The sequence below is a fragment of the Oncorhynchus kisutch genome, linkage group LG20, assembly GCF_002021735.2.
Source record: "Oncorhynchus kisutch isolate 150728-3 linkage group LG20, Okis_V2, whole genome shotgun sequence".
In the NCBI taxonomy this organism is placed as follows: domain Eukaryota; kingdom Metazoa; phylum Chordata; class Actinopteri; order Salmoniformes; family Salmonidae; genus Oncorhynchus; species Oncorhynchus kisutch.
Genome location: NC_034193.2, coordinates 45,491,558 through 45,519,547, shown reverse-complemented (window position 1 = coordinate 45,519,547; position 27,990 = coordinate 45,491,558). Strand labels below are relative to the sequence as shown.

Below are 27,990 nucleotides of genomic sequence, written 5' to 3'. Positions count from 1 at the left end.
TTATCAAATTAAACAATAATCTGCCACTTCAGTGATGTTTTGATTTCATTGCCCTAGTTCATTCGTTGCTGTCCGCTGGTGTTGGAAGTCGAAGAAAGGAGGCATTCCTTGTCGCCACAGTAATGGACCTTAAGTCAGAGGAATCTTCCACTCAGAATACACAAAAACACTGTAAACAAACCCATATCATGTTCTGTGCTGGTCACCTGACCAACTGACAACTGTGTATGAAACCTACATCCACAAGGCACTCAGATGAAAAGGGAAGTATACCGCCACTGGAGACAGTCTTGTCATTGATATAGAGGAGAACCAGACATTTGCAGAGGAGAATACTGTACCAGACAGCATGATCCATGTTTCAAGAACGCCCAAGTTCTCCACTTGTGGGACTATACATTTAGACCCGTCTCCTATGGAAACAACCGCTGACCAGGACCAGATCTTGAGCTCAGCAGCCAGACACAGAAGACCCAGGTCCCATTCCTACTACAGCCCAGAGGACGCCAAAAAGTATGGCGTCGAGACGACGACAGATGAGAACGTTGTCAGGCCACGCTCCAGGTCATTCTATAGTTACGAGACGTCTGAGCTCTACAGAGAGGGGAACTTTACCAGATCCAACGCCATGAGGCCGAGATCCAACTCCCTGGAGAAGAGTGGGGACGGGAAGAAGGAGAAGAGTAGTGCGGATGGGAATCAGGGGATCCTACCTCGGCTCAACTCCAAGAGATCCAAGTCCAACACCAACAAACACTTGCCATGCAGAGATCTCAATGGTATGCAAATTACAGGATGTTTAAAAGTGTCCAATGTATGTTTATTTGACAAATTATGTTTAAAAAATATGTATTTTGCCATATGCCTGGTGTTATATGAAGAACAGAGGGGGAGAAATGCAGAATATGCACAAACACAGTGTTCTTAATCCAAAACAGGAATGTTACTATGGATGAACACAGATTTATAATATTTTCTGAAAGAATCAATTTATTAATTTCTTCCTTCCTCTCTCCAATAGGCCGAAGAGGCAGTCTAAAGGGTGTCCCCATGATGACCATCTCTGAATCAGAGAACTGGGAGATCAGCTCCTGCTCTGGCATGAAGTATGGCCAGTTTGTGGACTGGGAGAAGATCGACCCTGAAGCTTCAGAGCGCTACCAGAGGATCCTGAATTCGGATCACCAGGAGCTGAAGACCATGGGTCGATCAGGGTTCTGGGTCATGCCCCATACACTAAGGGCCAAGGCCTATTATCATATAATTCATGGTATCAACTGCAGGTCCATCAAACCGGATCGAGATCATTACCAGGATGTGGCCAAGAAGCTCTTCGGAGAGCAGAAGATGAGCACACACCCGTTCCCTGAGTACATGGATGATGGCATGATCCCTAGGTACTGGCTATGAAGCTATCAGAGAAAAACGGTTCAGATGATCAAATCATGATCAAATCATTTTTGTCATTAAACTCTGAAAGGAAAATTGGAAGTTTATCATGCTTTTTTCCAATATTGCATGTACATCATGTTATGCTCATGTTATGTTCTTCTTCCCACCCCCAGGTACTGCCTCAACAAAGCTGGTCTCAATTCTGTAAAAAAGGTCCTCCTCTGCATTGGCAAGCACCTCCCGGACATCAACTTCTGCCCAATCCTCCCAGCCTTGGTGGCTCTCCTCCTGCATTTCAGCGAAGACGAAGCAGAGTGCTTCCACAGCGTCTGCCGCCTTATCACCTACAATGACCCCAACAAGCGCTACATCGATCAGACATTCCTCACCTACCGGGCCTCCTGCATGACCTTCGGCGACCTGGCCAACAAGTACTGCCGTGGCATCCGCAAGCTCATCGCCAGCTCCCACCAGAACCTCTTTGAGTTCTACTCCGATTGGATCATGTGGATATTTGCCGACCTCCCCTTCACATATGCTATGAGGGTCCTGGATGTCTATCTTCTGGAGGGTTACAAGGTTCTCTACAGGGTGGCTCTGGCTCTTCTCAGCTTGTACAAGGTCTCGGTTTCGTCTCGTGTCGCCGACGTGGAGGACTTCAGGCGAGACATGAAGAGCTTTGTGGAGAACGTGGTGCGTCACTGTACGGTGGAGAAGCTGCTGGAGAGGGCCTTCAGTATCCAACTGGCCACGCGGAGGGAGCTCAACCTACTGTTCAACGCTAACAAGGACTCGCTCATGCAGAAGGGCATTAGTATCCACCAGAAAAGGTGAGGCTGTTGGTCAAGGGAGTTCTTTCAGAAAATGTTTCTACTCTTGTTGAACATCTACTTGGTCCACTCTCTGTTAATGGAAAACAAAAGATAGCAAGCCATCACCAAGTCAGCCCTACTCCTCATAGGGTTATTATGACAGATTACTTCCAGCTCAGTTTGTTATAGAGATGCTACAGTCGTTCTACTAAACCATTCCTAGATACTGTATCCTTTTGATCTATAAACAGTTTACAGCTCTTTACTTTCTGAGTTCCTTTACATTAATCTGTAATCTGAAGATACGCTTCAATATAAATATTTACATTCTCAAACTGTTTCTGTTCCCCCATAAAGGCAGTCATGCCAGGTCGTGGATTTTGACAGCTTCAGCTCCAGCGTTGTTACGGGGACAGAGATGAGGATTGTCTGGGCCTGGATCCCTGAACGCTTTGCCCTCTTCAATCCCAAAAAGCTGTTCAGCACCAACGAACATGGCCGAAGCCTGGCCTCGTAAGTTACTTTTATTCACTGTTTTACCTTAGTAGTGGACCAAGTAGTGAAGACATGTACATTCAGCAGCCCAGAACTGTCTACAGTCAATTCAACAGCCCAGAGCTGTATAAACTCACCTTATGGTTCAGTGACATAATAGTGAAATGCTGTGTTGTTAGTATCAACAACATTATTGCCTTAAGGTGAATGACCAAGTGTCCTCCAGTTTGTTGGCTGGAACAGTTCCTGTGACATCGGTTAACAACAGTTATTCATGTCTTTAGAAGTGTTCTGTTGGTCTGTTAGGAGAAAATGTTGAAGGTAATATTAATCATCAATTGCAAATCCATTTAGAAATGCTCTGAATACCTATGTCACAATTACTGGCTGTTGTCTCGTCCTAGAGCTAGTCAAAACGTTGAGACGGGCAATAGTTATTTTTCTACTCTATGAGGAATCTCTATGCATGTTGACTCTGATGTCCTTCAAAGAGTTTGATTGGGATTCTCAGACTTTCCCTTGTCACTGTGCTGACACGTACCTGCCTCAGCAGACATGCTTTTGAATTGGTTCTAGCCATACACAGGGTGGTCGTGACAGGATGTGATGACCCCAATTAAAAGTCTGACCCTGACCAGGCCGTGACCCATCCAGTGAACTTTGAACTTTCACCCCCATAAAGACATTCCAAGGGGCTGGGATTGTTGAATAACCGTTGTCTAAAAACATGACAAGTTGCATTGCCATTGTTCACTGTGAGTGCTTAAAGTAGTTCAAGTTTTTTTTCTCATTTGAAGATTTTATTCCCGTGTTGAGGGGCATGAGCCAGTCGTCTTGCTTCTGAAGACTATGGATGAAGAGGTGAGTTTACAGTAGCAGACAACCTTTTTTTTGGTCTATTTTTTTACACTCAACTTGATTCTATGCAGACTTCTTACCCCTGTGTCACTCCACAGGTCTGTGGTGCCTTCCTGTCGACAGATTTGATTGAGCGCAAAAAGTATGATTCAGAAGAACCTGCGTATTTTGGGACCGGGGAGAGCTTTGTTTTCACGGTGAGAGAAATTAGGATCTACAGATCTGAAAGAGATGATTTTGCAAATGTTTTTTTCCTTTGATTCTGAACAATTGTGTTAGCGTAAAAAATACTGGTTGAAATCTTTACGGATCATGCCGTAGAAGAACACAGGCTCCATTCCTTTCCCATGTCAATTCAGGAACTTAATTGTTCATTGTTCTTAATTCGTTGTTCTTTCAGCTTCGTCCAGGCATGGAGCGCTACCAACGGGCTGTGGTTCACATTACGGCCAAGAGACAACCTTCTCCAGACCTTCGAGCTGCTAGGGTCTGTGTATACACTTCCTCTGGTAAAGAGGACTCCTCCTCTGGAAAAGAGGACTCCTCCTCTACCCCACTCTCCACCACCTCTACTACCAACCACACCACCCTGACCTGTCCAGCCGGGACCCTCCAGGACCCCAGCTACCTGACCATTCCCTTCACCTCCTCCTCCCCCGGACCTCTCTCCCCCTCACCCAAGAGGGCCAAGGAACAAGGGGCCTTCATGTTCATCGCCGGAGACCACGAGAGGCTAGTCATTGGTAAGCTGCTCATATGTATGCTAAAGTGTTTGCTGTTCAGAGTCGTTGGTAGAGTGTCACAAAGAGTGATCAACAACCTTCTGAAACCTGAATAGGCCTGATGGCCTAAGGAGCATTCTTGCCACGTACAAGAGTTTTTGCAGCGACTTTGGCGATGGTGGTAGGAAACAGCTTAGGGCATCTCACATGGCCTATTCTTTGCATCCACCCTTTGTATTCTTTGTGTTGATGTCAACATTACTGAGAAGTGCAGCAGCTTGAAGTGGGCTGCTGTTATTACTGTCAATTCAATGCTGACATCTTTTACAGTGAGTGCGATGTGTTTGTCTCGCCAGGTGGCGATGGGGGTCATGCTCTCTGCCTCCAGGCTGATCTGGAGGGGGGCTACACGGAACAATGTGACACCTTCGAGAGCGCCGCTCTCTGCAAGAGACACTTCAAGATCCGGTCATTGGAAGTGTGGGGAATTCAGAACTCCACCTCGTTCTCACACTACTTCTCTTACTGTCATTAAAAGAGGAAGCTGACATGTGTTTCCACCTCTTATATGAACTGGTTTCTCCTAATTCAGTTGTCCATTTGATTAGACTATATTTTTCTTCATGTTTATAATGAAGTATTTTCTGTTCACACAATTCAAAGTAGTTATGTGTGTGGATGACAATGGGCTAAACTAAATAAGGTTTTTACAGTGCATTCGGAAAGTATTCACACCCCTTGACTTTTTCCATATTTTGTTACGTTACAGCCTTATTCTAAAATGTATTAAATCGTTTTTTCCCCTCATCAATTAACACAAAATACCCATAATGAAAAAGCAAAAACTGGTTTTTCGACATTTCTGCAAGTTTATTCAAAATAAAAAACTGAAATATCACATTTACATAAGTATTCAGACCCTTTACTCAGTACTTTGTTGAAGAACCTTTGGCAGCGATTACAGCATCGAGTATTCTTGGGTATGATGCTACAAGCTTGGCACACCTGTATTTGGGGAGTTTCCCCCATTCGTCTCTGCAGATCCTCTCAAGCTCTGTCAGGTTGGATGGGGAGTGTCGATGCACAGCTCTCACAGCATTACTCATCTCATATGTATATACTGTATTCTATACCATCTACTGCATCTTGCCTATGCCGTTCTGTACCATCACTCATTCATATATCTTTATGTACATATTCTTTATCCTTTTAAACTTGTGTGTATAAGGTAGTAGTTGTGGAATTGTTAGGTTAGATTACTCGTTGGTTATTACTGCATTGTCGGAACAAGAAGCACAAGCATTTCGCTACACTCGCATTAACATCTGCTAACTATGTGTATGTGACAAATACAATTTGATTTGATTTGATTTGACGTGAGCTCAATTTCGAATCTCATAGCAAAGGGTCTGAATACTTGTGTAAATAAGGTTCCTGTTATTTTCATTTTTAATACATTTGCAAAAAAAATCTACACACCTGTTTTTGCTTTGTCATTATTTGGTATTGTGTGTAGATTGATGAAGGGAAAAATTATCTAATCAATTTTAGAATAAGGCTGTAACATAACAAAATGTGTAAAAAGTTTAGGGCTATTTGAATTTTGTGCAATATTTGTTTGTTCATTATTCATCTACTTATCAATGAGAATGTATATTTGTGCATATGTTAATAGGGTTGCAAAGGGAGGACATGGCCTTCAGAAAGTATTCACACCCCTTGACTTTTTCCACATGTTGTTGTGTTTCAAAGTGTGATTCAAATTGATTTAGTTGACATTTTTTGTAAAATATCTACACAAAATACTCTGTATGTCAAAGTGAAAAAAACGTATCATTATTATTAAAATAAAACAGTAATATATCTTGATTATATAAGTATTCAACCCCATGAGTCAATACTTGTTACAATCACCTTTGGCAGCTATTACAGCTGTGAGTCTTTCTGGGTAAGTCTCTAAGAGCTTTGCACACATGGATTGTACAATATTTGACCATTATTCTTTAAAAAATGTGTCAAGCTCTGTCAAGTCGGTTGTTGATCATTGCTAGACAGCCATTTTCAAGTCTTGCCATGGATTTTCAAGACGATTTAAGCCAAAACTGTAACTAGGCCACTCAGAAACCTTCAATGTCATCTTGGTAAGTAACTCCAGTGTGTATGTGGCCTTGTGTTTTAGGTTATTTTCCTGTTGAAAGTGAATTTGTCTCCCAGTGTCTGTTGGAAAGCAGACTGAACCAGGTTTTTCTCTAGGATTTTGCCTGTGCTTAGCTCTATTATGTTTATTTTTATCAACAAAAAAAACTCCCTAGTTCATGCTGATGACAAGCATACCCATAACATGATGCAGCACCACCATTTTTGAAAATATGAAGAGTGGTACTCAGTGATGTGTTGTGTTGGATTTGCCCCAAACATACTTTTTAGGACATAAAGTTCATTTCTTTGCTACATTTGTTTGCAGTATTACTTTACTGCCTTGTTGCAAACATGATGCATGTTTAATAAAAAAAAACATCTGTACAAGCTTCCTTCTTTTTACTCTGTAGTTTATGTTGGTATTGTGGATTTTTGTTTGTGTTGGTGATCCATCCTCAGTTAACTCCTATCACAGCGATTAAACTCTGTGTTTTAAAATCACCATTGACTGGGTGTATTGATACACCATCTAAAGTGTTAAAATAATAACTGCACCATGCTCAAATGGGATATCCAATGTCCGTTGATGCCCAATAGGTTCCCTTCTTTGCGAACGATCGGAAAACCTCTGGTCTTCGTGGTTAAATCTGTACTCAAAATTCACTGCTCGACTGAGGGACCTTACAGAAATGGAGGATTGCACATGGAGTGAGTCCATGCACCATGCAACTTATTGTGACATGTACAATTTTTACTCCTCAACTTATTGTGGCTTGTCATAACAAACATGTTGAATACTAATTAACTCAAGACATTTCAGCTTTTAATTTTTGATTAATTTGGAAACATTTCTAAAACTGGCTCCGTGTAAGGATCGATGCTGGAGACGAGAAGCAGGTACAGGGAGTGAACATCTGGACAGGGGAAACGGAAACCGCAATAATGTTGACACAGGGATGAAACAGACAGATATAGGGAAGACAATCAAAATGTGAAGGAATCCAGGTGAGTCCAATGAGCGTTGATGTGCGTAATGATGGTGACAGGTGTGCGTAATGAGGGAGGGGGGGGGCCCAAGAGCGGACTCAGAAGAGGAAGCCGGGATGAATGCACAAAAAAGGTTTATTGAGCACATAGAAATGGGGAGTGCAGAACCGGGGTAGCTCAGATGAGTTGCAAAAACCAGGAGTGTAGAGTGAGGTTGGAGTTGGCTGAGTAGAACAGGGGAACAGGTCCAGAGGGGAATCCAAGGTAGTGGTGGTGAGTGATATCCAGAGCAAGGTGGTTGGTGGTGAGATGTGGAACAGGAGACAGGAGCCAGAGAGGTAACTGCAAGGAGAGGACAAAAATGGTGTAAGGCAGGAAAATGAGCGCAGTATAGCAGAGCAACAGGATCTTGAGCATAGACAAAGGGCTAGCGTGATAACGGACTGAACAGAAATTACGATCTGGCAGGGATGAGTATATGTAGAGGTCTTGATTTATGGGACGATTTGCAGCTGGCAGGGATCTGCTCTGACTCCAGCACACCTGTCTCCAACCACACAATCACACTGAGAGAGAGAGAGAGAGAGAGAGAGAGAGAGAGAGAGAGAGAGAGAGAGAGAGAGAGAGAGAGAGAGAGAGAGAGAGAGAGAGAGAGAGAGAGAGAGAGAGAGAGAGAGAGAGAGAGAGAGAGAGAGAGAGAGAGAGAGAGAGAGAGAGAGAGAGAGAGAGAGAGAGAGAGAGAGAGAGAGAGAGAGAGAGAGAGAGAGAGAGAGAGAGAGAATACAGGGGGAGAACAGAAGGTTATGACGACACCGGATGAACACCAGAGGGCGTAGTGGACACAGATGTGACACCTAGTTCCCTGGCTCGCTCCCTGGCAGTAACCAATCCATAGAATTAGGAATCAGAATGCTAGAAAGGGCATGAATCTTCTTATGATGGTAATATAAAGTAGCAGACCTTTTGGTAAGGGAGTTGGTCAACCATGGTTTGCCAATGCTCTGATAAGAGTGTAAAACAATGCATTTATATATTATCTGCACTGTATGTTTGTTAACTAACCAGACAGTTTTTAGAGGAGTGATCCCATAAATGTTTCGTAATAACTGCCAATATGCCAATATGCCAACATTCCGTAAATGTAAATGCAACAAATGCAACAAGTAACAACAAGTAAATGCAACAAATATTGTATCATATAATTACACTTTAGAATAAAATACAAATTTAGACATATATTATGGTCTATTTACGTTTATGTTATAGGCTATTTATACAGAAAATGTGTATAAAACCTGTCCATATAAACTGTATTTATAATTATATGATAATAGTTTAGGTTGACAATACTTATATTACATCATTTCTGATATATCATATGCCTTACTTGTTGTTTTCCTGCGTAAGTAAAAGCAAGAAGTGCATCACCTATGCCTTTACTGCATATTCATTCCAGACTGGTTTGGATTTCTCCCTGACCACAAATAGCTTCCATTTTCACTCCATTCTGGAACTTTGAGGGTTTCAAATTTAATAAGATCTCTAGCCATGTCTAGATGGAATACAACTTCTGTCAAATTGACTTCAAAAGTTGTTTTGTTTTTGCATTACAGCTAACTCTTACCATAACCCTTTTCCTAGCCTGCTACGTTAATTCACCTAACCTGCTATGCAAGTTTTCTTAAACCTGCTACGAAAAGTCCATTTTGACAAAAGCTGTATCCCTTCTAGATTAAACCGATCTCTATGGACCAATCACACTCCAAAGACGCACCCAAATGCATTACAAAAATTACTACATCACCATAGAAACTGATCCAAACAAATGGTTAAGTTGCTAGGCAACGTTTGTTTGTTGAGATGGCAAATGATCGAAAGGTAGCTGAAGCTCGATAGGATTTTACAAGCTTGAAGACTTGCTGTAAACACCTTCAAAGTAAAAAAAGAGGTGCAATTGTGTTGAATCATGGCTGGAGATGCGCAAGATATTCCACGGCTTGAGCTGGAGGCTGTAATTGGGTTCAATGGTAATGTAAAATATCCTGCCAGCCTATTTAGCTAGCTAGCTAACATATTCAGCTGAGCTAACCAAGTTATCTGGTAACAAGTAATACTAACGTTAGCTAACGTTATTTGTTGCCCTGGGTGATATGGTTGTTATCACTAGGATCAGGGCATGCTATGGTAGCTACCTGTACCAGCTACTACTGTTGCTTGTCGCTAGTGGGGCTTTCAGCTGGTTTGTCATCTTTTCAATGTGTCTGAAGATAACTAAATAATTTGTCATGTGCTGTTCAGTTTATGGAAAGTATTTTGAAGTTTCCTTCAAAACTCTAATCTATCCATCATGTTTGTTTACCTTGATGAGTTTCTCCTGAATCCTTCAGACGAGTTCAATCATAATCCTATCCTCATCTTTAGTTCTGGTCTAAAGCATGTCTTTACTTGCTTTTACAAACATTTTTTTTGACAGGACATGTATTTTCTGGCCTCAGAGTGCACCCAGGCAGAGAACACTTCATCTATCCTCTTGGTTGCACTGTTATTTTGAAGAGCCTGAAAGACGGCAAACAGGAGTTCCTCCATGGACACACCAACAACGTCTCCTGTGTCACTGTGTCCAAAAGCGGACGCTACATCGCTTCTGGACAGGTCACCTTCATGGGCTTCAAGGTAAACTAAAGACAGTGAAACGTTTTAGTATTAGGAGAGCAGTCATGTTTCGCCTCTTGATGTCAGAGAGAGGCAGACAGACAGACAGACCGAACGGCAGACATACAGAGACACAGTTGGATGGAGACACGGAGGGAGAGGCTACAGATGAATGTTGAACGTGGGAAACACATGAATGGCAGTAGATTACAGAGTTAATCTATGTTGTTCCAGGCTGATCTGATCATCTGGGATTATGAGAAGAGAGCGATCCACGCCAGACTACAGCTTCACAAAGCGAAGGTGGAGGGACTTGCCTTCTCCCCCAATGACAAGTACCTTGTGTCCCTGGGTGGACAGGATGATGGAAGGTAAGAGGTAGCTTAATGTAGCAGCATTTTGTTCCAGTCCTGCAAAACACACCTTATCCTACTAATCAGCTGGTCCTCAGACCTTTGATTAGATTGGTTAGATTGGTTAGATACAACAGGCTTTAGATGATTGTGTCACTTTAAAAACTACTTTCACATTGGAAGAATTTCAACAGTAATTTGTAGGTTATACTACAGTCTGGCTGTAAATGTGAATGGTTCGTGTTTTCAGCATTGTGGTGTGGAGCCTTGAGAGCAAAGAAGCGATCTGTGGGAGCCCGGCCTCTGCCCACAGTGCAGGCCACTGCCTCACCATCGAGTACACCAACCACAGCGACAACATCTTCATCTCCGCCGGCAAGTGAGTGACTTACAGAGACTCTGGGTTGCTGTTAGAATAGAGCATTACTTTGTCAATCAGAACGGATCTTTATTGGACTTGAACACGACGCAGAATTATTAAATAAATACAGTTTATTATGAATACTTTCGAATTAACACGCTTGTAATATGTTGTTTCCCTGTAGTGGTACGATGCGTGTTTGGGAGCTAGACCTTCCAAATAGGAAGATCCGGCCTACGGAATGCCAGACAGGACAGCTGAAGAGGATTGTCAAATGCATTGAGGTGAGCTAAACCATAGAAAGCAGACACAGCTCGAAGTAATAGTGGTACTGACTGAGTACCCACTGGGCACAGACGTCAATTCAACGTCTATTCCACGTTGGTTCAACGTAATTTAGTTGAAATTATGTGTAAACAACATTAATTCAACCAGTGAGTAAATTGCACAATGGTGCCAAATGCCCCCCAAAATGATTTTGTACGACCCATTCTTAACCACTCGAAGTACGTTTTGAGACCAAGCAAAGATAAACTATTCATCAATACTTGTTATGGTTTATTAATGAGGAAATCTGTAAACACACAAGTTCAGGTTCCTGTTATTTTATTCACATGGCAATTGTTGTCTGAGGCCGATTGATCTCTGAATTAAGATAAAGAATTTCCCTGCATATCAAGCAGCCTCTCAAAGTAGTACAGGTGGAGACGGAAAGCTTATTTCTTAAGGTGACCCCGTTGCATCACAGATCCCAGACGACGACCTTTTCTTTTACTGCGGAACCACCAGTGGTGACATCCTGAAAGTCAACCTGAAGACCCGCCTCCTCAACAGCTGTGGGCCACGAAAACAGAAATTCAGCAAGGTGGGTTTATTCAGTGTCCTGAGTGACCTCCATATGTTCATATCTCTGAGATCCTACTGCAGTTGAGATTTGGTACAGCTGTCCCTCTTTGTCTTTTTGGTGCAGGGTGTCAACACACTGAAGGTGCTGAAGTCTGGGGACATCCTGGTGGGCTCTGGGGATGGCATGTTCACTTTGTGCTCGGGACCTAACTTCAAAACCATCAAGTAAGTAAGTGCTGCAGGTTGACAGACAAGATATCGAGTTGTCTATATCAAATCAAAATCAAATGAAAGTTTATTGGTTGCGTACACAGATTTGCTGGTGCAGTGAAATGCTTATTTTACTAGCTCCAGCAGTGCAGTAGAATGCCTCTGAAATACAATACTAATATACAAATAATCAAAACAAGAAGTCAAGGAATAACAATCCAGGGGTAAATATATTAGAGTGAGCATGCGTGAGAATTCAAAATATATACTTGAACAAAAATATAAACGCAACATGCTACAATTTCAACAATTTTACTGAGTCACAGTTCATATAAGGAAATCAATCAATTGAAATGAATTCATTAGGCCCTATCTATGGATTTCTCATGACTGGTGGGCACTGACAGATTGTATCGGTCACGTCATATTCCTGAGGTCCGGCGGGATGACCCTTTCTTCCAGTTCAGTGTATATTAGACAAGCGAACAACATTCACAACTTTTTCATTGTCAATTTAATCCATATTGCTCATATTCTTGATGAAGAATGTTGGCAAGCTCACTTGTTTGAGACCACAAAATGAACCAAATCTGCTGAATAGCGCAGCTAATAACTCTATATATAAATACTGTGATCGAATAAAAACAATACAATAAAAAAATTAGGAGAATAAATTATTTAAAAACAATGTATGTTGATTAGAATTTATACACACTTTCTACCTGGTATTAGTAGTTTCAATTCAGAGCCAAGTATTTTTTTGCGTCCCATTCAAAACCTCCCACGACCCAAATTCGGGCCGCGACCCACCAGTTGAGAACCACTGGTTTATATCATCTATCTCAAACTGTCATATTGCATCCATACTGTAGCTTAGCCTATACATTAGAGTGGTTACATTTCTTCAGCCTGTCAGGGTCATGGCTTCTAGGGAGTTTTTCCTTGCCACCGTGCTTCTACACCTGCATTGCTTGCTGTTTGGGGTTTTAGGCTGGGTTTCTGTACAGCACTTTGAGATATCAGCTGATGTAAGAAGGGCTTTATAAATACATTTGATTTGATGGCAAACCAAGAGGTGGGGCTGAGATTTTTTTTTACGCTATGTGTAGAAATACATAATGTACTCAATGCGGCATTCTGCCATTCATCATCTAACCCTCATAGGAAGGTTCAGTTGGAGGGGGGAGTGACGTCCATCGCTGTGAGAGGCGAGGGCCACCAGTTCTTTGCAGGAACGGAGGCGGCTCAGATCTACCGTTTTGGCTACACAGACTTCAAAGAGGAGCTGATCGCCACCAGTCACAACAGTGCAGTCAACGACGTGGCCTTCCCTTTGTGAGTGACACCCTTCAAAATACAGGCACCCATTTAGAGATTACATACTGTACGTGATTCACTCTTTTCCCCCCCACAATATTGTTTTATACACATTCTATTATCACTACTACCTGATTGCCATATGTCACCTCAAATATATAGCTGTCTTTATCTATCTGCACCTCAAACATAGTCTATGCTGTCAAGAGAGACTGCCTAAAACAACATTGCTTTCGTCCTCCTTCAATGCATTGCCGTCATTGCCCATTTACTCCCACTAGAGGGCGATATGAGCATGTTTAAAACATAAACATGTATTGTAGCCTGTGGCTCCAGTACAAAGTAACTCCTGTTCCGTGGACTAAAGTGCAGAATGATTGGTCGCAAACTTATTCCAGCGACGTTTCTGATTCTCTCCCAGTGGCTCGTCGGAGCTGTTTGCCACGTGTTCCCAGGATGACATCAGAGTGTGGCACGCCGAGACCTCCAAGGAGCTGCTGCGGATCTCCGTCCCCAACATGACCTGCAACGCCCTGGACTTCATGATCGACGGACACAGCATCATCAGCGGTAGGCAGGAACCATTAGGAGTTCTGTTTGGCAATGGGGTCATTCAAAAAATGAACACACACATACAACTAAGTGCACACACACACACACACACACACACACAGTATATGTGGTCCATGCGGGAATCAAAACCACAACCCTGATGTGGCTAGCACTACACTAGGGAGGGATGGTACGTCATCATTGCAGCGTATGGCATTGTCTTAAGTTATAACGATGATGGACTCGCGTCAAATATTATGGAGCACACTAGCCTGTACGATAATGCCAGTATTTTTAATGCGAGGGTGTGAATGTGCCTGAAATTCCTTCTCATTGTTGGAGCCTTGAATGTTGAGTCATGATAATAATAAATGGTTTGATCCTCGACTGTACATTTTCATTCCAGCCATTTACAGTTAAGACACACGTCCAATGTACTACACTAGGGAGGGACTGAGCACACAATCTTCACAGTAGCCTGGATACCAGTCTGTTTGGGCCATCATGCCACTCCTTGTCATGCCAAAGACTGCCGAATGGCCACAGTGTTTGGCATGATAGCACAAATAGATCTGCTACCAGGCTATCATCACAACACATTATGGCACAATCTCAGTACAGAAATACTTAGGAATGTCATGTATCGACTATTCCCATCTAATGTATTTGTCTTGTTCCAATTGTGTTACAGCCTGGAACGATGGGAAGATCCGTGTGTTTGCCCCAGAGACTGGCAGAGCCATGCTGGTCATCCACAATGCCCACAGCATGGGCGTGACTGCCATCGCTGGCACCAGGGACTGCAAGAGGATCGTTAGTGGAGGAGGAGAGGGACAGGTCAGATGAAAAGTCACCCTGGCATGTCACAGGACACCTTTTAGTCTATATTTAAATAGAGAGCATAGATTAAGAACCACCAGTATTAATGAACCACCTCTTGAATGTGACATTTGTACAAATATTTTAAGCTCTTCCTTTTCCCCCATCCTTCCCACAAAAAAACTCCCAAAAAAACACATACTATTACATACATATTTAATACAATGTTTTAGTGGTGTTCCTCAACAGCATAATTGTATTGAGTCCTAGTGCCAGTCTCTGGCCTGTTACAGGTACGTGTGTGGGAGATCCTGCAGGGCTGTCACCGGCTCATTGAAACCATGAAGGAGCACAAAGCCACCGTCACCAGCATCAAGATCAAGAGCAACGACAAGGAGTGTGTCACCGCCAGCTCGGATGGGGCCTGCATCATCTGGGACTTGGTGTGAGTTCAAATGCACATTCTCATGTATACACACACACAGTACACACACACACGCATGGATGTATGCATGCTCAAATCCATAAACGCATGTAGCTGTGTAGACACACACACACACTGTACACACTGTACACACTGTACACACACATACTATACACACACACACGCATGGATGTATGCATGCTCGAATCCATAAACACATGTAGATGTGCAAGCACACACTCACACACACACACACACACACACACACACACACACACACACACACACACACACACACATACACAAACACTTGGCTTCCCACTGTGAGAGGCATTCAACACACATAATTACTACCACTACCATTACTACCACTACCATTAATACCACTACCATTAATACCATTACTACCACTACCATTACTACCACTACCATTAATACCACTACCATTACGACCACTACCATTAATACCATTACTACCACTACCATTAATACCACTACCATTAATAGCACTACCATTACTACCACTACCATTAATACCACTACCATTAATACCACTACCATTAATACCATTACTACCACTACCATTAATACCATTACTACCACTACCATTACTACCACTACCATTAATACCACTACCATTAATACCATTACTACCACTACCATTAATACCACTACCATTACTACAACTACCATTAATACCACTACCATTAATACCATTACTACCACTACCATTAATACCACTACCATTAATACCACTACCATTACTACCATTACTACCACTACCATTACTACCACTACCATTACTACCACTACCATTAATACCACTACCATTAATACAACTACCATTAATACCATTACTACCACGACCATTAATACCACTACCATTAATACCATTACTACCACTACCATTACTACCACTACCATTAATACATTACTACCACTACCATTAATACCACTACCATTAATACCATTACTACCACTACCATTAATACCATTACTACCACTACCATTACTACCACTACCATTAATACCACTACCCATTACTACCACTACCATTAATACCACTACCATTACTACCACTACCATTAATACCATTACTACCACTACCATTACTACAACTACCATTAATACCACTACCATTAATACCATTACTACCACTACCATTAATACCACTACCATTACTACAACTACCATTAATACCATTACTACCACTACCATTAATACCACTACCATTAATACCACTACCATTAATACCACTACCATTAATACCATTACCATTAATACCATTACTACCACTACCATTAATACCACTGCCATTAATACCATTACTACCACTGCCATTAATACCACTACCATTAACACATTACTACCACTACCATTAATACCACTACCATTAATACCATTACTACCACTACCATTAATACCACTACCATTAATACCATTACTACCACTACCATGAATACCACTACCATTAATACCATTACTACCACTACCATTACTACCACTACCATTAATACCATTACTACCACTACCATTAATACCACTACCATTAATACCATTACTATCACTACCATTAATACCACTACCATTAATACCACCACCATTAATACCACTACCATTAATACCATTACTGCCACTACCATTAATACCACTACCATTAATACCACTACCATTAATACCACTACCATTAATACCACTACCATTAATACCACTACCATTAATACCATTACTACCACTACAATTAATACCACTACCATTAATACCACTACCATTTATACAATTACTCCCACTACCATTAATACCACTACCATTACTACCACTACCATTACTACCATTACTACCACTACCATTAATACCACTACCATTAATACTACTACCATTAATACCATTACTACCACTACCATTAATACCACTACCATTAATACCATTAATACCACTACCATTAATACCATTACTACCACTACCATTACTACCACTACCATGAATACCACTACCATTAATACCACTACCATTAATACCATTAATACCACTACCATTAATACCACTACCATTAATACCATTATTACCACTGCCATCACCCCCCCCCCCCTTCCCTGGTACCCTACCTGCTTCTCCTCTCTGTCTTCCCCTCCCTGGTACCCTACCTGCTTCTCCTTTCTGTCTCCCCCCCCCCCCCCCTCCCTGGTACCCTACCTGCTTCTCCTCTCTGTCTTCCCCTCTCTCGCCACCCCCCCTCCCTGGTACCCTACCTGCTTCTCCTCTCTGTCTTCCCCTCTCCCTCCCCCCCCCTCCCTGGTACCCTACCTGCTTCTCCTCTCTGTCTTCCCCTCTCCCCCCCCCCTCCCTGGTACCCTACCTGCTTCTCCTCTCTGTCTTCCCCTCTCCCCACCCCTCTCTCTCCCTGGTACCCTACCTGCTTCTCCTCTCTGTCTTCCCCTCTCCCTTCCTCTCCCTCTCCCCCCCCCACCCCTCTCTCTCCCTGGTACCCTACCTGCTTCTCCTCTCTGTCTTCCCCTCTCCCTTCCTCTCCCTCTCTCCCCCCCCTCCCTGGTACCCTACCTGCTTCTCCTTTCTGTCTCCCCCCCCCCTCCCTGGTACCCTACCTGCTTCTCCTCTCTGTCTTCCCCTCTCCCCAACCCCCCTCTCTCTCCCTGGTACCCTACCTGCTTCTCCTCTCTGTCTTCCCCTCTCCCTTCCCCCCCCCCCCTCCCTGGTACCCTACCTGCTTCTCCTCTCTGTCTTCCCCTCTCCCCCCCCCCCCCTACCTGGTACCCTACCTGCTTCTCCTCTCTGTCTTCCCCTCTTCCCCCCCCCCTCCCTGGTACCCCTACCTGCTTCTCCTCTCTGTCTTCCCCTCCCCCCCCCCTCCCTGGTACCCTACCTGCTTCTCCTCTCTCTCTTCCCCCCCCCCCCTCCCTGGTACCCTACCTGCTTCTCCTCTCTGTCTTCCCCTCTTCCCCCCCCCCCCTCCCTGGTAACCTACCTGCTTCTCCTCTCTGTCTTCCCCTCTCCCTTCCCCCCCCCCCTCCTCCCTGGTACCCTACCTGCTTCTCCTCTCTGTCTTCCCCTCCCCCCCCCCCCCTCCCTGGTACCCTACCTGCTTCTCCTCTCTGTCTTCCCCTCTTCCCCCCCCCCTCCCTGGTAACCTACCTGCTTCTCCTCTCTGTCTTCCCCTCTCCCTTCCTCCCCCCCCCCCCCTCCCTGGTACCCTACCTGCTTCTCCTCTCTGTCTTCCCCTCTCCCCCCCCCCCCTCCCTGGTACCCTACCTGCTTCTCCTCTCTGTCTTCCCCTCTCCCTTCCTCCCCCCCCCCCCTCCCTGGTACCCTACCTGCTTCTCCTCTCTGTCTTCCCCTCTCCCCCCCTCCCTGGTACCCTACCTGCTTCTCCTCTCTGTCTTCCCCTCTCCCCACCCCTCTCTCTCCCTGGTACCCTACCTGCTTCTCCTCTCTGTCTTCCCCTCTCCCTTCCTCTCCCTCTCCCCCCCCACCCCTCTCTTTCCCTGGAACCCTACCTGCTTCTCCTCTCTGTCTTCCCCTCTCCCTTCCTCTCCCTCTCCCCCCCCCTCCCTGGTACCCTACCTGCTTCTCCTTTCTGTCTTCCCCCCCCCTCCCTGGTACCCTACCTGCTTCTCCTCTCTGTCTTCCCCTCTCCCCACCCCTCTCTCTCCCTGGTACCCTACCTGCTTCTCCTCTCTGTCTTCCCCTCTCCCCCCCCCTCCCTGGTACCCTACCTGCTTCTCCTCTCTGTCTTCCCCTCTTCCCCCCCCCCTCCCTGGTACCCTACCTGCTTCTCCTCTCTGTCTTCCCCTCTCCCCCCCTCCCTGGTACCCTACCTGCTTCTCCTCTCTGTCTTCCCCTCTCCCCCACCCCTCTCTCTCCCTGGTACCCTACCTGCTTCTCCTCTCTGTCTTCCCCTCTCCCTTCCTCTCCCTCCCCCCCCCCCACCCCTCTCTCTCCCTGGTACCCTACCTGCTTCTCCTCTCTGTCTTCCCCTCTTCCCCCCCCCTCCCTGGTACCCTACCTGCTTCTCCTCTCTCTCTTCCCCCCCCCCTCCCTGGTACCCTACCTGCTTCTCCTCTCTGTCTTCCCCTCTCCCCCCCCCCTGGTACCCTACCTGCTTCTCCTCTCTGTCTTCCCCTCTCCCTTCCTCCCCCCCCCCCCTCCCTGGAACCCTACCTGCTTCTCCTCTCTGTCTCCCCCCCCCCACCCCTCTCTCTCCCTGGTACCCTACCTGCTTCTCCTCTCTGTCTTCCCCTCTCCCCCCCCCCCCTCCCTGGTACCCTACCTGCTTCTCCTCTCTGTCTTCCCCTCCCCCCCCACCCCTCTCTCTCCCTGGTACCCTACCTGCTTCTCCTTTCTATCTTCCCCTCTCCCCCCCCCCCTCCCTGGTACCCTACCTGCTTCTCCTCTCTGTCTTCCCTTCTCCCCACCCCTCTCTCTCCCCCCCCACCCCTCTCTCTCCCTGGTACCCTACCTGCTTCTCCTCTCTGTCTTCCCCTCTCCCCTCCCCCCCCTGGTACCCTACCTGCTTCTCCTCTCTGTCTAACCCTCTCCCCCCCCCCCCCCTCTCTCTCCCTGGTACCCTACCTGCTTCTCCTTTCTATCTTCCCCTCTCCCCCCCCCCCTCCCTGGTACCCTACCTGCTTCTCCTCTCTGTCTTCCCTTCTCCCCACCCCTCTCTCTCCCCCGCCCACCCCTCTCTCTCCCTGGTACCCTACCTGCTTCTCCTCTCTGTCTTCCCCTCTCCCCCCCCCCCACCCCTCTCTCTCCCTGGTACCCTACCTGCTTCTCCTCTCTGTCTTCCCCTCTCCCTTCCTCTCCCTCTCCCCCCCCCCCTCCCTGGTACCCTACCTGCTTCTCCTCTCTGTCTTCCCCTCTCCCCCCCCCCCCCCCCCACCCCTCTCTCTCCCTGGTACCCTACCTGCTTCTCCTTTCTGTCTTCCCCTCTCCCCTCCCCCCTCCCTGGTACCCTACCTGCTTCTCCTCTCTGTCTCCCCCCCCCCCCCTCCCTGGTACCCTACCTGCTTCTCCTCTCTGTCTCCCACCCCTCCCTGGTACCCTACCTGCTTCTCCTCTCTGTCTTCCCCTCTCCCTTCCTCTCCCTCTCTCCTCCTCCCGACTGCAGGCGATTTGTGAGGAATCAGATGGTCCTGGCCAACACTCTGTTCAGAAGTGTGTGTTACCACCCTGAGGAGTACCAGATCATCACCAGTGGCACCGACAGAAAGGTTTGGAATTAGAAAAGACTCACAGCACAGCACACTGTAGCTAGCTGATGACTTCTCTGTGCAGCGTGTGGTCCCCAGTCCCCAGTCGTGGGAAAGTCAGAGTAAGGCTGTTCTCCGTATCGAGACATCCTTGTTAGCCTTCATCTCATCTCCAGATGTTATATGTTCGAGATGAGCTCTGTTAGAGAGACGAGTATTGGTGTGCTGTAGAAAGGCCATGTCGAGCTTGTTCACATGCCCACGTCAGCTGTGTCGTGTTTTGAAATGTTTCCAAACTTCTTTTTTTTTACCAGTCATAAGCCACAACGTAGCAGTCACGCGGCCAGGTGTATGTAACACCTCTTTACGCCTTGATTAGAGGTTCACAGTAGCCCCTCTTCAATATGCACCTTAATATCCACTCATCACAAGCTCTACAGACTAATAAGGCCCGTATTGTTGGCTCAACACCACGCTGTGAGGTGAGGACAAGCTATACTGATTAGCGAGCACTGTGAATGCGCTGAGACTGAGAAAATGAGGAGAGGGGAAAAAAAGAGGGACTAGAAAGAGAGTGCTCTGGCTCTCGGCGCCTTCCTGCGGATGCGATTCCTGCCTATGCCATCCAAGTGCCCGTGTGCCAGATACGCCATCTGCTCGCTCCAGGACACAGGCGCTCTGTCTGGGGTGAGCAAACAGTAACACACACAGATACACACGCACACTTTGAGTGAGAAGGGGGGAGAGACAGAGAGAGAGAGGGATTGGATGCAGCAGCTCCTTGGCTCAGAGTTCAGTCAGTGGTAGAGGGTCTTTGGGGACAGCTTCACACTCTCCAGTCTGTCGGATGGACGGAGACAACAGAACAGACTACTGCTGCTGGTGGTTCTGTGGTGGGGTCAGCCAGAAGCCTCTTGTGATGGTGACCCAACACTCCTGGGTGTCGGTTCCCGTTTGGGCTGATTGTGATGTAGGGCCATCAGGGTCTTGGGATTGATCCTGTGTTCTATTGTGGCATGTCAGTTATCAGACGCGTGGTATATAGGCTTCTGTGGCTTTCCCATTGTCCAGCACTAATAGGACAATAAAGACCTTCTGAAGTATTCCGTTTAAAAGAGAGCGAGCTCTTGATCGTCCTATAACTTCTTTGTTTGACGGATGTCCTTGAGATGATCAATTAAAAGAGGGGGTTTATACTTTGTTGGCGAGAGGTACTGTATGTGTAAATGGATTAGCATGGTCAAATACATGGCTGAGCGTAGCGTCGGGATAAATGGAAGCCCACACAGTAGCTCAGAAGGCTTTATCGGTGTACAGTCCTTCATAAGTGGGTTACTGTCCTCAGTGATGTATTGCCTCAACATATAGGTGGAATTACACAACACTCTACACACAACAGAGTGAAAATGTAGACTAATCTTGGCACAGCATGCATTCATGTTTTCAACATACTGGTATTGAAATTACACAACACATACTGTACCATAAGACTGCACAAAAGACTAGACATGTAATCTCGATTCGGCACAGTGGTGTAGCTTTCAATGCATTGTAATGATTGTAGGAACTATAGCTGAATTTATCCTGGCTAGGCAATTAGAATTTAAAGTTCCAATGCAGAAGTTTTTTAAATCTAAATATCAATAATTTCTGGGTAACAACAAGCACTTTACTGTGAATGTTTTAAATTTAAATGGTCAAAAATAATAAATAATTGCTTCTTAGCAAAGAGCAATTTCTAAAGCAAGAATTTTGCTAGGACTGTTTGGGAGTAGTCTGAGTGAGTGGCATAATTGGACAAGCCTAATTGGAGGGATATGTAACCTGAGAACTAGCTGTTATTGGCAGAGAGGTTTGAAATGATCTTTGTTATTGGTCTATTAACTTCAACTGCCTGGCCAAAACTCCATCCCATCAAAACAGGCAGAAATGTCAAGCAATCTTACACTAAAAGGGCATTATTATAATTTTCACAATTTTACAGAATTACTCCAACCTCATGGTGTGTAAATATATATAAAACACAGAAAAATCATGTTTTTGACTGCACTGTGCCTTTAAAGCAAGAGTCATTCCATGTCATTTCAGCAAGCCATGACACCCACCATCTCAGATTGTTCTGAAATTGTTTCTGTCGTTAGAAACAGGTAAGATTAGCATTCCTGAAACATTATTTTGCTAAAATGAAATGTTATATCTGAGAAATTAAGCTAATTTGGCCATTTTAATTGATAGGATTCAGATAATATTCAATAAATATAGTACCCAACATTCAATTTGGATCAAACCTCTTCTTACTAATGAGAAAAATGAGGTATCCCAAAAAATAGTCACACCCACGGGCCCCACACACCTCATGTCAATCCCACCCCAACAACCATTATACAGTATCAGTTCTCTGTTTGACAAGTAGAATGAAGCTGTGGCTTGGAGTACTGCTTCTACATACTGTAATGTATTCCCTGTGAATCTGGTGATGTTTTTCCCCCTGTTCAGAGAAATGAATCATTGAAGTCACTTGCATTATTTACCATAAAGAAGTGTGAAAGTACCATATTGTGACCACTAGATGCTGCTATAGTTCCTGCTATACCGCCACACTCTTGTCTATTTTGCTGGTCTCTTGTGCTTATTAAATAGATTTCCTTTGCAACTTTGGGTAGAAAACCAATAGATTTGGCTCATTATGAAAAGAAATTGTGTGGTCATTCTCACAATTCAAGCCAGTCAATTCAGTGTGTCCTTCTCTCAGCAACCTAATGCTTCAACCTAACTCTCCTTGAATAGGAGAGTTAGGTTGCATTGAAGGCTAAAGCAATGCTAGCAGTAAGCACATGCTAGCCTTGGATGTAATTCATTTCTGGTGGATGTTGCCGTGGATGGCAGCCAGGTTCCACAGGAGAAGGGAGGGAACACAGATGGGTGAGGGTGACTCGGCCACTCTCACACAGGTGCTGCTCTCAAATAAGCCCTCCATGACACCAGGAGAGGGGAGAGAGGTCGTGACTAGAGAATCAAACTGGATTTGAACCCATTCCCTATATGACACAACACAAACTATACTGGAGAGAGGGAGCGTTGTGTCTGCTACTGGGCTAACTCTCCTCCCTCTCACTTTTTTGGCTGTGTCATATCTCACCTCATATGATAGCCAGTGATTTGATTAAGATGCAAGTCATGTCGGGTGGCAGGGTAGCCTAGTGGTTAGAGCATTGGACTAGTAACCAAAAGGTTGCAAGTTCAAATCCCCCAGCTGACAAGGTAAAAATCTGTCCCTGAACAAGGCAGTTAACCCACTGTTCCTAGGCTGTCATTGAAAATAAGAATTTGTTCTTAACTGACTTGCCTAGTTAAATAAATAAAAAAATGTAAGCTAGTTGCTGCTGGTATTGAGGGGTTTTTCTTTCTTTCGTTATGCTGACCAAAAATGTTATTTCATAAAGTGAATGAATGCACGCCAAGAACTTTGGATGTTTCCATGTAATTTCAATCATATTGAAAAAAAGATAATGTATGCATAAATTATGGTTGTTGGTCATTATGTTGACCAAATGTTTTCACAATGAATGATGCATGCAAAGAACCTTGAGCCTTTCCATTTGAATTGAATTACACTGAAGAACGGCCCTGACTGTTGTGTATTTCTCAATAATGTCTAACAAATGTGTTTTCCAGTCAGTAAGCTTTTCCATTGAATTTGAATGATATTGAGGTACAACAGTGTTTTTTTTACCATCCCACAGAAATGTGTCTCTTAGGCTGCCTCTGTGCTTTGAGCTCTGTTTTTCATTCTTAAAACTATAAATACCTTGTTTTTTTTTTTGCCATTTGTCTCTCTTCAATCCCATTATTACAAACTCTATTTGATATGTCTTTGTGAGATTACATTTCCTCAGTCCATAAATGCATTATGTTTGTGGTCTTACTAAGAGATGAAATCCAGTCCGAGAAGCTATTCTCGTAAATGCTTTTCTGAGCTCTCTCCCATGTAACATTACTTGTTTCATTGCATACAGCTGGAGTTTTTTTTTCTCTGATAGGCCTATGCCTTTCTGATGAATCTTCTGAACTGGTTCATTCAGATATACTAGACATTTTCTCTGAGGAGATTGTGTTGGGTATTGTAATATTCACTCTATAGCCTAAACATTGACTCGTTGACTCGTTGATGATTCGATTTTCAGTTAATAAAGCAAGTTGTGCATATAAAGAAATCATTTGTTTCCAGGTACAATCAGTTTGGCCAGTTCCAATACTTAAAATCACAAATGGTTTAGTTCTGTGCTGCCAGCCAGTTAAGCTGCAAGTCTCCTCTTCCTTGACACCTGAAGAAGCACTCACATGCTGCATTTTAATGTCCTCCCATATGCGTCAGTTAGTTTGTAGTTGTAATTAGCTTTGTCATAAAAATAACAAGAAAGGACCTCGTGTGTGTGTGTGTGGGGGGGGGGGGGGTTGTGGCATTACTGTGCGGCTGTAAATAAACTTCAAATAACAATTGAGCCTTTGAGAGGCGCAAGTCTTTGACAGCTGCAAACCCTCGGGACGATTAACTCTCATTTAGAGTCACGAACATGTTGTTTTAACGGTGGCGGGCGCACGGAACCTTGATAGACTCTCTCCGGCCTCATTTACATATAGTGGAATAATGAAGATAGATAATTCAGTGAGGCAGAATTACTATACTATGAACAAACAGAAGACAAGACAGAAGGAGTGGCGTTCATACTTACTATAATCACTGTGATACATGGTCATTTTCATAATTTCTTGTAATTTTACATAGAATATGTCAAATAAACTAATCTGACAAGTCTTATATGTACAAGCTCTCTCATTCATATTCCATATACCTGAATGGCCTTCTTCTTTCCCAGATTGGTTATTGGGAGGTGTATGATGGCTCAGCCATCAGAGAACTGGAGGGCTCCCTGTCAGGAGCCATCAATGGCATGCACATCTCACAGAGCGGACAGCACTTTGTCACTGGTACAGTACCCTTTACATTGGTTTTGTTGACATTGACATAGGAGTTGGCACAGCTCCAACAGATCTAGGACTAGGCTACTGTTGACTACCGTCAATCAACGACAGCCCATGGTCTGTCCATTAAATATCCCTGTATCGACTCTCAATAGCTCGGGACAATCGTGAAGAGCACTTGGTTGAGCGTGACTTCACCCAGCATTCGGTTGGATCAATGTTTGTAGGCTTTGCAGTAGAAATAAACATGGTATATGTGTCTCTGCTGGCCCACTTCAGGTGGAGACGAGAAGCTGGTGAAGGTGTGGGACTACTCGGAGGGCGAGGTGACCCACGTGGGCGTCGGCCACAGCGGCAGCATCACCAGCGTCACAATCTCCTCCGACAACGGGAGCATGGTGAGCACCAGTGTCGATGGGGCCGTGCTCCGGTGGAGGTACCCCCACCCCTCCTCTCCCTAGAGCGCCTCTCGGATGCCAGGAGAACAGAGGTTCAAAAAACCCATGACCCTATGACCTTTGACCCACCTACCCTACAAACTTTTAACTTTTGACCTTGACCCTGACCAGTCCCAATACACACCTGTCCTCACACCAAACAACTCAGAAGAAGTCATGAACACTGCCAGTAATGCCATTATAGAGCAAATGTTTTATTCATTCATGACAATAAATGGATATAATTTTGATTGTGCGATATTGACTGAAGTATGCATTACTAGCTACATTTTGCTTGTTGAAGGTAATTGCATAGTTTTTGTGTGGTATTCGCCATACTAATAATGTACTGCATCAACAAACTTGGCAGACACACATGTTCTAATATGCATGGAATTAACCTAATCATTTGACTTAGGGACTCTTAACCTCATCAATGCAAAGCTGGATATTGTAGTCACATAAAGATACTAATCTGCTCATCATAACCTTGAATAGCATTCTCTCTGATTTTCTATGGGAAGAACAGAAGTTATTGTGTCATTCTCCTTTTCCCCATTAATAGGCAGTGAGTGTAAAAAGGCAGGCTACACAGTACATTAAATGCATATTTCATACAGACATGACTGTCTTATGCGTGTCCTGTGGTAAAGAAGAGAAAGAGAGACCACGAAGCCGATTCACAGGCACTTTAGCACACCGCTGCTGTCAGCTAATCTATCACTGGAGATTCCCCAGAGACTTCGGTAAGGTGTAGGTGTGTGTGTGTGTAACCAACGAGCCTCTTGGAATGCCTCCATCTTCCCAAACGCATTCCCCTCTCGACTGCTCAGAAGCTCAAAACGCAATAATTAATAGCTACCCCACTAGTCCGCTACCCACAAAAAGAGAGAGCAAACCTGCAGTACGCTATGGACGGACAAAGTCAGCAAAACATAACCTACACCCCAAGCTCTGTAAAATAGGGCATCCCATCCAACTGCCCATGCACGCACGCACACACACTGAATACTCAGGAGGCCATGCTAGAAGATCAGAGTAATGTATAGCCCTATATGGAAGCGTTTGAGTTTCTGACTCATTGCAGAAGTTTGGAAGCGGGTGCTGCAGAGTGCAGACTCCTCAGAAATACAAGGTTTCCGATTACACTGCAATAATACGTGAGCTTATAAAAATATTGCAAGAGAAATATGAATATTATACATCTGCTTGAGTAAATCAGCACATATGGATCACTAAATCCAATCTATGGTCTTGGCGAGCTGTGAAATTAAAACCGAAACTGATTGAGAATATCAGCAGTGTATGTCCTCTGCGGTACAAAACATGCGCTACCAAGTAGCATTAAGACCATTTATTCTCTGTGTATTTCTCGTCATTTGATTCCTCCACGTGTGTGTCTCCAGATCGCAGTGAGGCAGGGGGATATGCCAGCCTGCCAAAATTATTTTTAGGACATTTGTGTGATAGTCTTGATGAATAATCCAATCAAAATTGATTGGTCGTGTCCACAGATTTGCAGACGTAATCGCAGGTGCAGAAAAAAATGCTTATGTTTCTCGCACCAACAGTGCAGTAATATCTCCAACAGTGCAGTAAAATCTCCAACAGTGCATTATTAGATGAGGCGTTCCATCAGAGGATAGGATGGTGCAGGTGCAGTCTATTAGTGTCCTATCACCAGGACGCAGAACAATCTCTGCCTAAAACAGTAGGTGGCTCCTACACACCTCCAAAAGATCATTATTTTTTTCCGTTGGGACCATGCACCGTAGCCTACTCGCATCATGCCAATATAGATAATAGTAAAAACGGAAAGAAAGAGTACTGTACAGTGCAGACCTTGAATTGCTGATACAAAATAGGTTCCGTATTTGTTCATATAGGCATACAGAACGCTTGCAATAGTTTTGATTCAACTATACACAATAGTCCTTATCGTGCATCTAATTATAAGGGAAGCTTATAAGCCTGTTACTAAATGAGTGTCAGCAAGCTTGTTTAAGTTGCCTATAAGCCTAATATCCATCAGTTTCAGAGTCCTGTCACTACGTGCGCCACCTTCAATGTGGAACCCTTTCATATTTTGCATTACTCATCTCATATGTATATACTGCCTTCTATACTTTTCTACTGTATCTTAGTCTATGCCGCTCTGACATGGCTTGTCCATATATTTACATGTTCTTAATTCCATCCCTTTACTTAGATTTGTGTGTATTGGGTATATGTTGTTAAATTGATAGATATTACTTGTTAGATATTGCTGCACTGTCGGAACTAGAAGCACAAGCATTTTGCTACACCCCCAATAACATCCGCTAAACATTGGATGTGACCAATACAAATTGATTTGATTTAATATAGTCTAAAATTGTAGGAGGGCGGGAATAACGCGCACTATCCACCAAACAGAAAACCACT

General features: G+C 44.4%; 2 protein-coding genes across 2 annotated transcripts; both read left to right on the top strand.

Annotated features, from left to right (window-relative positions):
* Positions 1–261: 261 nt before the first annotated feature.
* LOC109865942 (TBC1 domain family member 24) lies at positions 262–5,183 on the top strand. Its single transcript, XM_020454456.2, has 8 exons — positions 262–779; positions 1,022–1,397; positions 1,566–2,222; positions 2,562–2,717; positions 3,497–3,560; positions 3,656–3,754; positions 3,958–4,300; positions 4,636–5,183. The coding sequence occupies exons 1-8, from the start codon at positions 350–352 to the stop codon at positions 4,812–4,814; spliced, it is 2,304 nt and encodes a 767-aa protein (XP_020310045.1). The 5' UTR covers positions 262–349; the 3' UTR covers positions 4,815–5,183.
* A 4,058-nt stretch (positions 5,184–9,241) lies between these two features.
* cfap52 (cilia and flagella associated protein 52) lies at positions 9,242–25,825 on the top strand. The gene is made up of 14 exons (XM_020454239.2): positions 9,242–9,432; positions 9,879–10,078; positions 10,292–10,428; positions 10,661–10,789; positions 10,956–11,055; positions 11,520–11,636; positions 11,742–11,842; positions 12,992–13,162; positions 13,566–13,714; positions 14,388–14,533; positions 14,809–14,960; positions 20,065–20,167; positions 25,024–25,135; positions 25,409–25,825. Exons 1-14 carry the CDS (start codon positions 9,372–9,374, stop codon positions 25,588–25,590), a joined length of 1,860 nt encoding a protein of 619 aa, XP_020309828.1. The 5' UTR covers positions 9,242–9,371; the 3' UTR covers positions 25,591–25,825.
* Positions 25,826–27,990: the final 2,165 nt, after the last annotated feature.